Raw genomic sequence first — 17,744 nt, forward strand, 5'->3', positions numbered from 1 at the left:
TGTGTGTCTTCTCCTCTTTATTGCCAGAGGCTACAGTAGCTGCACAAACAGAGCAATGACTGGCAGAACTCTCAAGCTCCAATTTTCCCTGTACTGGTGTCAAATGTTTAAACACACAAAATCTAATGTCCTGTAGAGTATTTTGTTTTGTACCCCTGTGTGTGTGTGTGCCTGTTTGCATGCAACTCTGCCAGCCAAAAACTTGTATGTAGGTCTGTGAGTATTTGCCTGTGCTGAAAAAGCTTTTTTGTGATCGAGAAAATGTGTTATTTCCCAAGTGGGATAATGTCCATGTTAACTTGGGTGACTGGGTGAGTAATACAAACACACATATGAGTGTAGGCACACAGACAGAGACACATGCACACAAACACAAACGCACACACACACACACACACAGGCAGCAGAGGAGGATCGTCCCAGAGTAACCTCACAGCCGAGCCTATGTGAGGTTACTAAAGTTCAAGTTTATGCTCAAGCAGACAGCCTTTGAAAACCAGGACAGCTCAGAGGCAAATCATAAATTAATTAAAGACGAAATTACGCACATACCTACATTTACATAAGTTTGTGACCTGAATATTCCAAAACTTAAGAGTAGAAGTAGTTTCAGGGCAAACAATACAAAAAAAGGACGTATAAATGTCACTAATGTTTCCAGGAAGCACATTGATTAAATTAAAGATGATTTTTTTTTCTTCAAAACAGTAAGCATTTGCCAGGCTTGTCAGGTAGAGAAATTGATTACCTCTTTTTTCATATTTACCACCCATCATAATGAGGGCTTCAGTATACGTTGCAATATTTTAAGAGCGACTTGGATTCCAGATTATTAGCGTTCAAATCCCTTGAGCTAAAAAAATAATCAATTTAGAAACAGAGAAAATTGTTTAAATTGGTGAAAGATATTCTATTGGTACTACCTGCCATATTCTGACAATATTATATTTATATTCTGACAGTATTTAGGTTTTTGCAAGGACCATGTTTTTCATAATTTTCCATTTAGCTGAGATGCTGGTTGATAATCATTCTGAAAACACATTAAGGCCGCAGTTCTTTTTGCCTTCCAAAAGTGATAAACCCTGGATTGAAACACAGGCTGCAGACGATTACTGGTTAGGAAACAGAGGTTACATGAGTGCACTTCTCCATTCTGTCAGCCGCATTCTTCATTCATCCGCCACTTCAGCAAAACCAATTTAATCTGCTTCAAACAAAATAACACAAACCGAAGAAGAATGATTTTTGTTAGCAACAAAATAAGTGAATATACCGCTGTGTGTTAGCATGTCACACCTGAAGAATCAGTAGCCTAAATTAAACAAAATCTCCAGACATGTATTAAAGATCAACAAAGACAGGAAACCCTGGAGGAAGTTGGGCAAGAATGATTCAGGCCAACGGACTTCTGTTTTTTTTTATATTCTACATGAGTTCATGTTTGGTAATCATTGCCCTCTCACACAGTACCAGGCAGAAAACTCACACAGTACCAGGCAGAAAAAAATAACTTGATAAGGTGGAGAGGGGATACAATGATTGCTGAGGGTTGCAACATTCGTGGTTGGGAACAAAAAGAAAGACCAGTTCACTGATGTACTTACAGCTGCTTAGATGGTAAACATGCACACACACACACACACACAAGCACATGCACACGCACAGCTGGGTTTTTATGTTTTTCTAACTCAGCAGAGCAGGAACCTGAGAGAAAGGGGCTGTGCTGTGTTGTGTGTGTGTGTGTGTGTGTGTGTGTGTGTGTGTGTGTGTGTGTGTGTGTGTGTGTGTGTGTGTGAGATCCTATACTGTTTAAAACTTGTTTACGTTTATGTGAGACATCGAAGACAGTGCAGATGGTTGCTACGCTACAACCTACAAGACCATTTCACACACCCTGTTTATTTTTATAGAAGTTCCAGAAAGTTAGATTTATTGCAGATTTAGCCTGTAATTTTGTGTCTGTCATCTTTCCACAGAAACCTAATCTGACCTTTAAGCTACGGAACAAAGATAAAAAGCTTCAGTTAAAGTTACTGAATGTTAGGAAACACACACATAAACATATATCAGCTGGGCTCAGAGCCAGTGTGCACATACAAGTGTTAATATTGTCAACATGTGTCTGACCCTAACTGAACCAACTTACATGATGACTACATGTGAGCTCTAAATACAGTAAATGCAATCGCTTCAGCGAGACCTGATTCTCGGTAAGAATTGATTTTATTCACAAACAGGATGACTGAGGACTGAACTTTGAAAACAAACATTTCAGAAGTCCTGTTTGTACATGTGTGTGGGCTGTGTTCTCTGTATATGTGCGTTGGTTTATTTACCTCCACGGCCAGCGCTCCCAGGCTCTCCAGAAGATTGTCGGTTGCAGCTGAGACTTCTTGAACGACTTTGGGGTCCGACCTCACATCCCTCTGTTGGACAGAAGAGGCCATCATTAAAATGTTGTAGAGATTTTGAAGTTTGTGTGAACCATTTCTGAGACGTTTCTTCCTCTTATGCTGCATGATGTGAATATAAAGGCCAGGAAAAGTCTCTTTACACAGGCAGAGAAGGATTGAAGGAAAAGAAAAATGTGGTGGGGAGAGAAAAAAGGGGAGTTCAAAGGTGCGGGGGGCCGAGAAGGAACGACAGGTCAGGGTGACTCTGGCTCTCTATGTTCCTGTCTGTCAAACTGCTGTGTGGGTACGTGTGTTCATATCTATCACATTGAGTTATCAGCTGCTGGAATGTCTGTCGTTTGATAAAGTGCAGGAGTTGGTGAAGACAGAAGAGCCGTCTGGGAAGAAGAGAAAGATCCAGCTTTCTAGTATATTCTCTCTCTCTCTCTCTCTTGACTTTATGTATTTCTAAAACGGTGATCATTTTAGAGACATTCTTTATCTCTCTTCCTTTGTCTGTTCCTTGCTTACAGACAGACAAAAGTTTAGTGATGTTTTGTTCACCTCTTGCTACCTTTACCATCGTAACTCACATTAAGGTCACGGATTTTATGGGAAAGGGCAGAAAGGGTTGTTTGGGAACACACAGGCAGAGGAGAGGTAACGCTGAGCAGGGAAGGAGGAGGGGGAGGAAAGAAAACAAGGAAGAACAGAAAACATGTTGTCGTAAGCAGAAAAGTTGAGGAATCAGAGATTTACTTGAACTGGATAAATATTTGGTCTAACGTTGATTGTAATTCCCTGCTAGAGCAACAAAAAAGTTATTTGTTCAACAGCTAAATGCACACACCATATTTTCACAACAGTCTTAATCATGTTGCTTTGGTCATTATTCATGTCGATACTGAGAACAGTTTACATTTTAGTTGTCTAGTTGCTCATGTCTCTGTAGTGAAGCTCTATCTAGCAGTGAAGTGTGCCAAAACTATACAAATAAATATGAATTTTTAATTTGGTGATGTTAAAACTGAGGTCCACCATAAAACTACAGCTGGAGGAGCCATCGGTAAACTCACCCGAATGGGTTTTAGGAAGTCCAAGTTGGACAGGAAGTGGTTCTGGGCATTGTTCAGCCAATCACTGGAGGACTTGCAGATGATTTCTTGAGTCATATGTGACACATTGCGGTCAGCAATGTGGACAAACTCCTCCAGGGGTGTCGTGTTGCAGAGGTCTCTGAGATGGAAGCCAAAACCTTTTGTCAGCACCTAAACAGAGGGGAAAAAAAAAAAAAAAAAAACAGGATTCAGGTAGTGTACAGAAAATATCAAAAGCACTCATGTGTTAGATATTTTAAGAGGTCAGAGGAGAGAAAAACGTTTGTCTTGCTTAGTTTGATTCAAATGTTAATGTTACAATATACAAAATATTTTCAACTTAAACATTTTATTTTGAAACATAAGAGGCAAGAGTGCTTCCAGTAAATATTTAAAACCAATACAGTAAGTCATTTTTATTTCATAAGTCAACAAAGTAGGTCCAAATTACAGAGGATTACTTTGATACAGTGTTTGGAATGGATAATGCATCAATATGTGGTGAGTAACAAGACTTTGTGTTTGAACACAGTCCCTACTTGTTCTTGACTCTTTTGAGATTGCTAAATCTGAGACCAAAAAAAGATACATTCCTAGAAGATGACAATGAGAACACAACAACGATATTCTGCGAAGGACATCTCGAGACAGGACGAGCATTGTATTGCAACTGAAACTCTATTCCAAGACACTTTATTGTTTTGTTATTTTTTTTAAGAACAAAACTCATCTTTGTCATTTCCAAAAATCTCCTTTTCCCGCCTTTTAAAAATAAATGGTGTAAAATATGTTTTGGAAAAGGAAGCACAGCTGCGTCTGCGAAGGCCGAGTAACAAGATGTCCTTTTCTGGTACATCAGGGTGTTCAAGGACTGGACTGGGGCTGTTTTTCTCTCAGAGACAAGATGGTGTGTGTGTGTGTGTGTGTGTGTGTGTGTGTGTGTGTGTGTGTGTGTGTGTGTGTGTGTGTGAGGGGAGCTCACTGACTTGGTCTTCTAAATGTCCTTGACCATCCTGTGTTATGCCATCATGTCATACATAGTGTATAAACACACACTCACACACCCACACCCACACAGTCCCAACTGATAATCTTTTCATTGGAAAAACATCAGGGCTTTCAGCAGTCAGTTTGGAGGATTGGGAATCAGACTAATCATCAGATGGAAATTTCAAAACGCTATTCTCCTATGAGAGATTTTTCAATATTATGTCATTCTATGTGCGTTTGCTCTCGTGCTTCTCTGCGCTGTAAAATGATACTTCATTAGTCTTATTCTACACAACAAAGGGCACAGCAATATTAATCTTCCCTTAAATTTCCCTCTCCTCCGGAAATAATGTTCCTCATCACCTTCCTGGCCCTCTCTGATCAATATATGCCTGGGATGAGAGAGGGATGAGCTGAACAGAATCAGATGGTGTAGCGTGAATTTGACTTTGAGCCTCTGTCTCTGCACGCCAGAAGAAATGTGGGGAGAGGGGGGAAGTGAAGAGGAGGCGTCATGTGACTCCAGCGCTCCAACTGAGAAGCAGGGATGTTTGTGACGGACTGGGCTGGGAGCTGTTGTTGTGCTGGTAGCCCAATCAGTCAGTGGATTTGATATGAGGATATACAAATACACCTCATTTGAATGGGAGAGGGGAAGTTGTCTGTGGGTTCGTGTGGTGATGTGCATTGGGTTGCTGTGAAATAAATCATGTCAGCTACCGAAAAAAAATGATGCACAGGAAGAGAAGAATGAAATTAAAAGCAAGAGAGAGTACAATGACACGAAATGGAGACTTAAGGAAAAAAAAAGTTATTAAGGGGAAATTAATAAAACATATTCACCTATCACTTCAAATGATCCCAGTTATAATGGGACAATAGGAAACAAATATAACTAAAAGACAGATGGGAGAGGGGCCACTGCCAAACAGCTTCTACCCCCCCCCCCCCCCCCCCCCCACACACACACTCCACCAGCCCACCCACCACGGGGGTTTTTCTCCCGGGAATTAAGGGCTTAGAATCCTGTGGCCCAACGGGCCCTGTGAAGCCAAGGTCACTGGATTTATGCACAAGCATTGTGGGCAGGGGAGTATGATTATCTGATATGCGAAAAGGACAAAACAAAGACTCTGTACACATTTAGAATCCGGCATTAGCACTGAGGCCATATGAGCAGTTGTCTATTATCATTTACTGAAGAAGAGAAGTTTAAGGATGTAATTATTTATAATGGCGATATTAAAGAAATTTAGGCAACTGTCCTGTTTTACCTTTTCCAGATTGACATCAGCCTCCACTATTTGCTTCAGCGCGTGATGAGGAAGTGATGCGTTGTGGTGCAGAAAGTGGGAAAGGGTCTCATTGTCTCGCAAGAAGTCCTTCAGCTTGAAACCTAGAAAAAAGAGAAGAGACAAATTAAGTCAACTACACGACACAAAAACTCTCCTTTATAAAAAAAAAAAAATAAACATCTTTTTTTTTTAGTGGTTGATTTTGATACAAAGACGATGTACAGTGACATTGATCATGCAAACTACTTTCTGCCATGATTATGTAAAACAAGTTATAAAATATATCCGGGCACATACCTGTAAAGGAGACAATTTATAAAACTGAACCCATCTAGTTCTGACCAGAGGAAACCCAATGAAAAATGCATGATTCAATAATAAATGATCACCACAGTGAGTGATACATAAATAATCAACTGACTCAAACTGAGGACATTAAAAATAAATAAAAAAGCTGAAATAAATGACTGAAAGCTAATCAAATCATGAATACTGATGACTTTACAAACACAGGCACATACTGTCTTCTCTGAAAGCTCGTTGTACTTTGTACAGCATTCCAAAGAAGTCAAACCATTTCTGAAACTGGCCTGAGTCAGCTGTGTGGTTACAGGCGCGCACACACACACACAGAGTTCTCTCTTCCGCTTCAGCTGGTTTTGAACTCAGCCGGGGTTACTGCAGGTCATTCCACTTTGGTCCAAATACTGCTTCCTCTCGCTTCCGCAAACCTCTCTTCATCTATAGTTTTTGTACCATAAGGCCCCTTTTACACATTTTCTCTCCAACTATTTACTAGTGAAGTGAAGGCCCTTGACTGAGGGTGAAACTAGTTGAGATCACAGTCAGCAGGCGGCCAGCGTGCAGCACACAGCTGGTGTAACTGCAGCCTTTTTTTTTTTATCAGCATGGCCCGATGCAGCAAATTTAACAGATTATTTCTTACTCCAAAAAAGTTTACACATACTTTTACCGAACTTGGCTATTAAAATGAATACATTTTTACAAAGAATGAACGACTACTTCTCTTATTACTGTCTTCTATTCTGTTCTACTCTGCTCTCCTCGAGGCTGTTCACATCTTGATGAATTACATGTTGATTGTTGGTTTTAAAATTGTCCGTTCCTTTTCCCTCCATCTTCACTAAATCTTTTTCTTTTCAGTTTTGTGACTATTAAATGGCAACCAAAGAGACACACACACACACACACGCACGCACGCACGCACACACACACACACACACACACAGAGGAAACACTTTGCACTCAACATCCCCTGGGAGGAAGTGAAAGAGAACAGTGTGTTTCTGTGTGGTTAAGGGGCACATGTGCAGTGTCTGTTGTGCATCACAGTGTGTGTGCAAAGGTATGTCTAATTTGGAGGTGAGAGTGTGTCTACAGATACAGTATATCCTCACCATTCCTGCTGCCTTTATTGACCTCTGTGCATGTGTGTTTAATTGTACACCTCTGCATGTATGTGTATGTATGCGACCTCAACTCTCAGAGGTCAACGACCAGGGAGTACTAATAAGGTCTAATCATAATCCCAGTAGGAAGCCATAGCTCCCGTGGTGCATTGAATCCAAAGGCCCTTGAGGACATACCAGATTAGATGGTGCAACCTTGTTAAAATGGAAACTCAAGCAGTGCTTAGTCATCAGCAAAGGTTCTCTCATGAGTGCATATATGCATTTCATTTCCTTCTTTTACCTTATCTTTGCATGCTGTCTAAGTGGCCTAAATCCCCTGAGTTATCGGATATATTTTTTGAAGTAAGACAACATAAGAGGCCTTATCTGTTTTTGTTTGTTTTCTGCTATTTTGAAACGATCAGGATATCAGGGCAAGTCCTTTATTAACATTTACAAGTTTTGACATGCTCTTGGCACCGCCTGTCCTGTTTGTAATTTAACAACATTGACTTCACACACCTTAGTAACTAGTGTCATCACTGGTCCAACTCGTCCACAAACAGGCTATCATCTCTGTGGAAGCACTAATTACCAAATCTACCACAACACGGGTAACAAACGAAACATTCTTGAATACTCAGTGCAATTACAGTCAGATGGACTAAAGATGGCCACGGCACCAATTTGTAGAGCAGTGAAATCAAGTCACAAAATGGCTGGGGCGTCTATCTGAGTATGTTTGACTGTGTGTGAGCCGTTTGTGTTGCAGATGTTTCTAATCAGGGCATTTCTTAAAACGTGATGGCGCTCTGATTGGTCCTCTCTACCAAAAAGTTGAAGGAGAGATCTGAGAGCTGAAGTTAGGTGATAAGAAATAATTGTCGTCATTGAGATTCCTCATATTCGTCTATCTCTATGCAAAACTCATGTGGTCTCCTCTATAAAAGGTCAGACTCAAACACACTAAAGCCTTTAAACCAAATGGAGTCTTTCAAAAGGGCCAGATGGATAAAATATTAAAGTGTTGAAAGGTTCAAGATCTGAGATTTTCTCCTTTACGATGCAATTCCACTTTCAGCTTCACTCGAGGTCAAAAAAAAGAAAAGAAAAAAGCTGTGGCATATAAAAGGCTTGACGAGTATCAAAGCACATTTATCTCTCATCTATTCAAGTCGGGTATAAAGAAAAACCTTTTTCACCTCGAAAATATGACCTACTGTTAAAAAGTTTACTCTCATCTATCTGCCATGTCACGTTCATGACATGTACTATCTCATACAGCAGAAATCCATTAGAACTGAAAAGGAGAGCCACAGTGATTTATCTGGTTATCTACAGGCAACAAGCTTGTCTCTCTCTGCATCCCCTTATGACCCCCCTTCCCTATCAGTATAAATCTTGTTTGCTGAACCCATCCATTTCTGAATTATCTCAGTTCTTTGATCCTTGCTGTTATTCTTATAGCGTCACTCTACAGCTGCTGCAGCAGCAGCTCTGTCTGCCTTCTCCTGCATCATACACGACTGTCTCTGCACTCCACCAGTGCGTTCTCTTTTGTGGATTAAAGACAAACAGAATGGAAAATGGGATTGAGAACTATCATGCATTTAGAAATTAATTATGATAAAGTGCAGAGATGCACAGCAGCTGTGTTGGGACAACAAAAAAGCCTATATATATATATATATGCTAATATATAAAGCATAACCATGGCTCTGTTCATTCCAATTCAAATGTAAAGGCCCGCAGACAGAAGATAAATCAGAACTCAAATTCATACTGAAGACAGGAAAGACACAGAAGAAAGGAGGACATCTGACACCACTCAATGAAATTGCAACATGTGCAAACTAAGAGATTTGTCAAAATAAACCAATCATATTTTCTTTTCATTGACTCTGATCTGTAATCTCACTCTTCGCCGTGTTTTGAAGGATCCATTGTGTGACGGACTGTAGCTCTGGGCGAACACAGCAGACGGAAGCCAAAACAAGAAGAACCTTGATTGTTCTGCTTTGTTGCATAATTTCTCAGCTCAATATACTCTTACATTGGGTATTGATGTGAAATCATGGTAATACCCTTCTATCTATAGAAACTAAAAGGCCTGATTATCACATGAGTATGAAAAACATATTGTTGTAGCAAGGCAAAACTAATGGAACAAACAGAAGAACAGCCACTCTTATTAGACTCTCTCATTGCACAGCAATTAACAGAGGTCGGTCATTACGTCACTGCTGTTTACTGTTCCTGCACTCTCTCCTCTAGTGCTGTTCTTTGTATGATTTCTAATACAGCATTAATGTTGTTGTTTTTTTTTATAACATAATAACATGTTTTTCTTTTTCTTTTTGACCCGGTTTTCTATGTACACTTGATTAATGCAAAGCTGGAGAGGGCTTCCATCATGCCTCACATGAGTAATAGGTACTGAAAGGAAATAAAAACATTTTTAATTTACGTTAATGTGCGTGTGTGACTTCTGTTTGAGTGAAGTAAAGTAAGTGCAGAGTTCAACACAGCCCTCTCAACTATTTCCAGGTTGTTTTTAGCGTGTCAGCAAATTGGAGACGTCAACAAGATGTTATTTTAGAAAGACGACCTTTCTCTGCAACACAACAACCAAATTCACGATCATAAATCTATTACTCTTTTCTTTCTTTTTTTTTTTTTTTTTTTTTTTTAAATGTTGCTCCACAAATCTTAACAGAAGTATTTTAGATGAGTTTAAATGTATTGGTAGAACTGAGAGAGAAGTTTATCAAACATCCTGCACTTTATCTGCGACAGATTATATGTGCTGGTCCTCATACACAGGAAGCAGCCACATTCCATTCAAGACAAATCACCAAATCTAAGCTGTGATCATGCAATGATTGTCAGGGTGGTGCCCAATTTCCTTTTTTTTTTTTTTTCTTTTCTGTCCAATAATGTAATAGCAGAAAAGTGCAACACCCTGCATCCTGCCCCAGGGAGAAGGGCACGCCACGGCTCTGAGGACTCGGGGGTAACATCAGCTGCTTCATGTGATACCAGTCCACTTTATCTCAATTTAACATATCACTCACTGAACTATAAAGGGAGAACATTGGATGGTTGATCAGTGGGACTGAGAGGGGGATTAAACTAATCAATCAGCCAGTCATTTGAAACCCTTGATAAAACACAAAACAAGGAGATAATGAAAAGCATGTCCTTACGAGCAGTGTTCTTCTGCAGCTTCCTGAGGGCCCTCAGAAGTCCCTTGTAGCCTTCATAACTCTTATCGTTCTGAGAGTACAGCAGGATCTTCTTGGCATCAGTGAACAGACGGGAGATTCTGGTGATGTTTGCAGACAGACAAGAAAGACACAATTAGACACACTGTGTCACATTCTTTGAGAAGACTGAGAATATCTCCTCTCAGTTTTGTAAAAGAATATTTTTTTGTGAAAGAATCAGAATCCTTTTATTGATAAAACATTTCAATAAGATTATAGCAAAATTACACAAAAGAACATTTTCTCAGAATAAATGAAGCAGCATATTGAAAATTATAGGAATGTTACTCACATGGAATTATTGAAATTTACAACCACCCCGGGAGTCTCTCCAGGAGTAGGATTACGGAAGCAGGGGTTGTTGGCGTTACAGATGATACCTTGTACCCAGGGCAGGGTACCCGCTGAGGGCATGGCCTTGTTAGGGAAATGGCCTAAAAACAAGCATACAATACAAATTTTACAAGCAGTTTTAAGTTTGGCATCAAATATCAGTAAAACAGAAGAGACATCAAAATGTCTATATGAATATATATCAGTATTACACTATCTGTCATTCTAGCAAATCAGGTGAATGTTTTCTCAATAACAAGTTTTTCCACTTTACACTCTTGCAAGCAAACTAAATCCCCCTAACCAGAGTCCACTGAAGTCCGATGTTGTGCAATCGTATCTGTGCAAAAACAGACACGAGACACGACAGGATTAAATGTTTCGACATATCTGGTCACCCTTTGCAACTCCTAATATTAACAGTCCAGGTCAACCGTAACATGTGGACCCTGGCCATCACTGTCTTTAAAATCTGCTTTGAAAAATGCTGACTTTATCTTCTCAGATAACTTTACTGCTACATTTTACTGAGCATAACAAGCAATAAGCAAGTTAAGAAGATAAGCAGAAGAGCGAGAAGAGGGTCAAGAAGTTGACACACTTTAAGTTCACTGGCTTAACTTGGCCGGACTCACTTGGGATACACAATCATTTGGTATCAATAATTTTTTGGTGGTCAACAAAACTATCATGTATGCTTGTTACAATTGCTAACTAAACTAAACTTGTTCTAAAGCAAATGCTTGAAAGTGTCCGTATGTCAACAAGCACAAACCTTCACCTACCACTCTATTTTTCCAAAATCGAATACTCCTCCACAAAACTGACTCACATTAACTTCCAAAATGACAAAATAAAAGCAAACAATAGTGGCTACTTTCCTCTCCAAAAGTGAACAAACACATTTCGAATTAGGCTTTCAAAGTGAAAATCTTATTGTGCTGAAACGTGGTCAAAGTTGTGAAACCATCTGTGCCGACAACTATGACTGTAATTCCCTTTTCCTGGGCCTGAAGGTCCTATGACATGTTAACCCCCTGCAAACAAATATTGACAAATCCAAGAAATCCTTATGTGACAATAATGTGAAAACGTTGGATGACTGACATGTTGATCTTACCAAGAACCAGGACACCGTCAAAATGCTTTGACATAGAACAATAGAACATCAGACAATCATCAGTCAAATTAAAATTAGGAAAAACTAAATCTAAACAAAATGGAGTTTCTTGTAAATGTAACAAGAAAATGGCTCCAAATGACAATTGTTGGATTGTGGCTATAAAAACATCCGAACCTTGTATTACTTAATAATGTTAATAATAACATTATTATAATAATGTTGCCTTTAACAACACTTACATTCATGTTGCTCGTAGGGCGGATAATGCATTCGGACTGAAATCAGGATGAAGAAGATGAACAGGGGCCAGATGATCTCAATCAGCAGCTGGATCTAAAACATGAGGGATGATGACAGGAGTGACAGAAGGCTTTACACTCTTAGAACATAAAACACATCAAACAGATGAGTTAATCAGCCCAAAACAGTGATAACTTCCTTTTGCTTTAAGGTTTTTGCGTATTTCCAGTTCATCTAAGGTTGTTTCTGGTTGTTTAGAAGAAAAAATATCATTGTGTATATATGTAAGTATGTGTGGGCCACGACCAACTGTTATCCTTTGTAAACAGTAATCCAACAATGAGTCTGGGTAAAGTACATGGGTTAATAAGAGGAGACAGAGTTAGACAGAGAGCAAGGTCTGCTGGGTTTAAGGACTATGTCTTTGTCCATCTGCTCCATATGGCCTCCGTGCTTCAGTTGGCTCCATTTCAGCTTTAACCAGCATGACAGACATACAGTGTGGGGATAAAGAATAAAGCCACTGTCTTAGAAAATGTGCCGTATTCCTTTGTTGGGAACAATTGGACTGAAAGTCAACCAGATGCCGCCGTCACTTTGAGAAGCAGTTTGTGCTTGATGGACAAATGGCTTAATTGTACGCACGCGAGCCTCCCCTCATATAAAGAAGTACTATGCTACCCGTTCAAAACTGAATTTCATTTACATAAGTTGGAGTGCGTGGGCAACAACCAACACGAGGTAGTAGCTGGATAATGACATGAAAATGTGTCACCATTACATCTTCGACTGACTCAGAAATCTGTAAACTGGAACCGTTTTCAGTCCAAGTGGCTTACAGGACAATTACTTCATTGCCATTGTTGTGGGCTGCACTGGAACAATGCATATTAATAAGCCTTTGTAATGCCTTTTTGACTAGGCAGGTGGCATTGGATACAGCTTCTCTGATTCAGAGTCGACCTACTGAGAATATTAAACAATCGTAAGAAATGGAAATTAAAACCAACTAAATAATTTATTGTCTTCTACTTACAGTCTGTCTCCGTCGGTAGGTGAAGTTCTTCCATAGCAGTAAACCCAGTTGAGTGGAGACTGCCATGTTGTTGCCGTCTTCCCAACCTCAATGAGCACGCTCTGGCTCCTCACTGTGAACCGAACAAGACAAGAAAGAGGGTCAACCACTGCAGCGACTGAACACGTATGAGGCAAAAACAAGCACACAAAACCACCAAGTAACACTTTTGACCACCGTGAAAGACATTCAGCTAACTAAGCCTCAACCAAGCAGCTGTGTTCCTGTGGGAAAAAAAGTAATTCTCACATACATTGACGCACAAACTATGTGAAAGGAGAACAGAAAGCTGTTACATCTCCAAATCATAACTGTGGACACGCAGCTGTAGCACATGTGGCTGAAATATCCTGCTGACTAAGGGAAGTAGTTAAGAAGTGAATATAAAAGAATTGAAATCACAGTAAAGACCCGTTAAAAGCAAGGAATTACTGCCGACTAAAAAAAAACAAAAACATAAAGACAACACATTCACCTATTGAACAAAACTGTTTCACTCTGAAACGCAGGTCAGCCAAAAGTACAGCAACACTCAGCCGACCAAGTCCACTGCTGACTGGAGAAGGGTGCTGACCTCCGTAAATTCAACCCCTCTTCATGTAGACTCATCTGTCCAAAGGTCAAGCTATGCTTCACCTGAATGAGGGGGTGGGTGGCCAGGTGTCATGGGGGTGAACTTCAGCCTGTTAACACCTCAGTATTGCACACAATACTGCATTTGATGTAAATGTTCAAATAAAAACATCACTTTAGCACCATTCAGTCACACTGTTCAATCTAAACTAAAGTACCCGTTGATTAAACAGCATTAGTCAACAGGTTCATGTCAGGAATTTAATGCCATTCATTTGTACGAAAAGCACTTTTTCCTGCCAATTTGTTTATTCTATTTGTGGATTCAAAAGTCCCTGGATCTGTTTTCACACTTGTTTTAAACCACATGCTCGGATCAGTTCAACAACCTGATTCTTTAGCTAACACACTCCACAAAATATTTACATTAACATAATTTTTTTTTTTTTTTTTTCATTTTCTGTTTCAGAAAGTTATCTGAAAACTGAGTAAACAAATTAGAAGTATGAAGAGAAATATACAAAAATTCATCTGATTTCAGCTTCTCACATTGACATTTCTTTGGGTTTCCTCAGTCCTTCACAATAATAAACTGAATATCTTTTGGTTGCTGACTGTTCATCGGGACAAAACAGGACATTTTAGGTTTCTCCACTAGTGTCGGTTAACATTTTTTAATCATTTTCTAACATTTTACCAAACAAGTAATGGTTTGTTTCCTTATTTTTAGGGCTGCTATTTCAAGTTTGTTGTTTAACTTGGAAATTATTTAGAATTTTCCAGAGTGGAAGAATCAAGGTCATCCTGTTTGTTAAGCTGAATGTCCTTTATACAGAATAAAGATGATTGGATGTTGTAGAGAGTGGAACGACAGCAAAACGATGTCAAGGACAGAGTGATGTTCAAACATGACAATCTCCACTGATCATTGGCTCGAGGGCTAAAAAAAAACAACCCGACCCTAATCAAGCTGATAATGCAGTTCTCTATGGTTTTATACCAAATTTCGATTAAGCAATCAAATACCACCGTAGTCCCATTTAGTATTTTCTCAGTTGTCTATGAACTTGCTGGTTGAAGCAAATTTCTAAGATCACTGCAAAATCAGTTCTTCTGGCATGAAATAATTCTCCCCTCTGATGGGAATACCATTTTTGTTTTTCAATAGACCCGGTAAGTATCAAGAAATAATAAAATGAAACAGATGTTAGGTTTTGCTAAACCAAAGAGCCTAAAAAAAACAGGATTAATATGTACCCTGCAAACATTTTTTTTCTCTTTTAATACCAGTAAGCCAGTTCTACACCACCAGTTTTCCACATCATGCAACAGGCTGGATCAAGTGAATCCACTGGAATGTATGAAATGGAGCAATAAAAACTAACAGGAACTTTGGGATGAACAAACAACACATTGACCCGCGCACAACGTCTGCTCTGCCGGTACATCTGTTTTCTCTCTGAGTCACTCGATATCATGGCGGCAAATATTTAACCGTTTCATTGAGAAACAGTGTTAAGGTAGCTGCTGGAGAGAGAGCGAAACACATCAGTAAAACAAACAGATATTCACTGCAGATGGCCATTTCACTCAGCAGCATACAGTTGCAACAGCAGATAAGGTAATTTAACAGGGACATGAGAAGTTCCTTAAAATCCCATCAGCTTGTGTTTGGTCACAATCTTTGGTCAACATCTTAGGTGTTGATTTGTTTTTGTTTTCACTGAATATATTCCACAACACTACTGCATGAATCCTAGGAAATGAATGAGGGGGAGAGGGGGGGGGGGAAGACACCTCCTACATTACAGACTGCGATGTATATGTGAAGTTAGACAATGCACAATTAACACCTTCACATTCAACATTCATGGTATGGATTTTGTTCTGATTGCTGGCAGTGCGTCTTTCCGTCACGTTCGTTTGGTGTAAACAAAACACCGCGTTGACATGTCGATCGCCCATTAAACGACCTGCTGTTCATCTAACTTTCATCCTACTGTTTTCTAGAACAATACACTCAGTATAAGACGATAGATTGCGTCTTTATCGTCGTGTTTACCCTCCACACGATGTAATATTTTCTATAAACGCAGCATCAGAGACAAGAGGGCTTCTCTGTTCAGTGATGAGCAGCCGGAATGGTGCAGAGCGAGTGCGCCTCCAGTGGCGCACACACACACACACACACACAAAAAAAATCACAATTTTGATACTTGTTTACCATCAAACCTTGCTCACGTGTTATATCACACTCACAAGAGGATTTGTTTTCCCCACTCAACTTCATTGTCCCAATTGTTTTTTGGAAAACACTTGACAGATCATTTGATGTGGAAATATGATCCATAAAAAGGCAGTTGACTCTTGCCATTGAGAAAAAGATGATGTAAAACCGTCGATGATTTGCATGAAAGAGACATTTTTTTTTTTTTTATGCTTCTTCAAACCCGAATGAAAAAGACAGCATATGTCTGTACTCGACGTTGCACCATAATTGCAGAAAAGCACAAGAATACAATTTTTTTTTTAAAAACTAAAAAAAACAATTATTGCCCTAACCATCGTGAAAAAACACTAAAGAATAAAAGGAAAGAAAATCCAGCTGCACTTAATTGTCATGAAGGGAAATCTTTAGCACTGCGACCAAATATCGAGATAAAAACAGACTGTCAAAATTCATCGTCTGACTGACTGACTTTTGCGCTTCTGTTTCATTGTTCTGTTGAACTGAGGTTATTGACGGTCATTCAGTTTCGCGATGCTAAGTTAAGCCATCCAAAAATCAAACTACTAGAAAGGTGAAGGAACCTTCGGTATTAAACTATAACACATGCAACTTGAAAATAGCAGGTACTGTTATACCGCAAATTATTGTACAATAACTGTGAATTGAAGAACAATTGGAAATATTGTTTACAATAATTATATTTTCTTCTATAAAGGTTTGTATTTTGTAAAACATATAAACGTTGCAATAACAAGGCTTTTATTTATGAAATGCCTCACCGGAAGTCTTGTGATTGACTGTAGATACATGGACTGATGCTCAATCCGTACAAAAGAAGATACAGCAGATGATACAAGACCAAAAATCCGCAAAATGTATAATTTTTTTTTTACCAAAACTATTCTTAGCTTCAACATATAACATCCATTCAACACATTTTATTTCTCGTTTGACTTTGCCACTTATAGATTAAAGGAAGAAAAAAAAAATCGGCAGACAACTGGATAATAGCCTAATTAAAGAGCAGCAATTGGCATGAAAGACCAAAATAAAAAAAAAAACAAATTCACTCAAAGCCAAAATGAGAACATGAAGCTGACAATGTGGACACATAGCGATACGACAACATTTTTTAACGGTAACGTGTTGACATCTCTTTGTTGAACAAAGAAACTCACAAATTGCCACAAAACTTAAAAACAAAGCTTCTCACTCACCGACCTCGGTCCTGAACGGTGACTATGTCCTGTCTTTCGCTTCTCATCAATGTATATCCCAATTCTAAAACAAGTTGTAAATGGTGATTAAAACTGGGCTCCACAGCCGCCGTCCTCCGCTGCTCCGTGTCTCAATGTCTGACAAAACAGTTTTTTTTTTGTTTTTTTTTTAATCCCCCGCTAGGCTTTTATAGCGCAGCTCAATGCGGAGCGGAGAAGAGCAGCAGCAAAGGTAACTAACGGTCACGGTTTGTTGCTGCTCCTATATAAGGCGAGCACGTGCGGAGTCAAAACATCTCTTAAAGGGCCAACGACACCTTAAGTGCCTCCTCTGTGCGCTGTGCTGCTTTTCAATTACTGGCGAGCTCAGGAGGTTCTGTTGGAAAAAATATTACAGCATTAGGAATACTACTTTAAGACTAAAACTGATTATAATAATAGAGGGATAATAATGATTATCATTATTACCCGAATCCTATAACAACTTAAAGATAGCC

At 39.3% G+C, this 17,744-nt stretch overlaps 1 protein-coding gene across 4 annotated transcripts in view; it reads right to left on the reverse strand.

The window, feature by feature from the left end:
* Nucleotides 1-17,463, reverse strand: part of LOC138209212 (phospholipid-transporting ATPase ABCA1-like) — a 36,858-nt gene extending 19,395 nt beyond the window's left edge. For 2 of the 4 annotated variants that reach the window (XM_069167631.1, XM_069167628.1), the window contains exons 1-8: nt 17,248-17,463; nt 13,189-13,300; nt 12,152-12,245; nt 10,749-10,890; nt 10,397-10,515; nt 5,758-5,879; nt 3,473-3,664; nt 2,340-2,429 (exon numbers count right to left, since the gene is read on the reverse strand). In XM_069167631.1, coding sequence (XP_069023732.1) covers nt 2,340-2,429; nt 3,473-3,664; nt 5,758-5,879; nt 10,397-10,515; nt 10,749-10,890; nt 12,152-12,245; nt 13,189-13,254 — 825 coding nt within the window. In that variant the 5' untranslated portion in view covers nt 13,255-13,300; nt 17,248-17,463. Of the gene's footprint in view, nt 1-2,339; nt 2,430-3,472; nt 3,665-5,757; nt 5,880-10,396; nt 10,516-10,748; nt 10,891-12,151; nt 12,246-13,188; nt 13,301-13,702; nt 15,355-17,247 lie in introns of those variants that run through there. The other 2 variants (XM_069167629.1, XM_069167630.1) reach the window with 2 other exon arrangements.
* Between the last annotated feature and the right edge of the window lie 281 nt (nt 17,464-17,744).

Source organism: Embiotoca jacksoni, unplaced genomic scaffold (genome assembly GCF_022577435.1).
Source record: "Embiotoca jacksoni isolate LCO1_2020_lvr unplaced genomic scaffold, fEmbJac1.0.p SCAF_4, whole genome shotgun sequence".
NCBI classification, from domain to species: Eukaryota; Metazoa; Chordata; class Actinopteri; family Embiotocidae; genus Embiotoca; species Embiotoca jacksoni.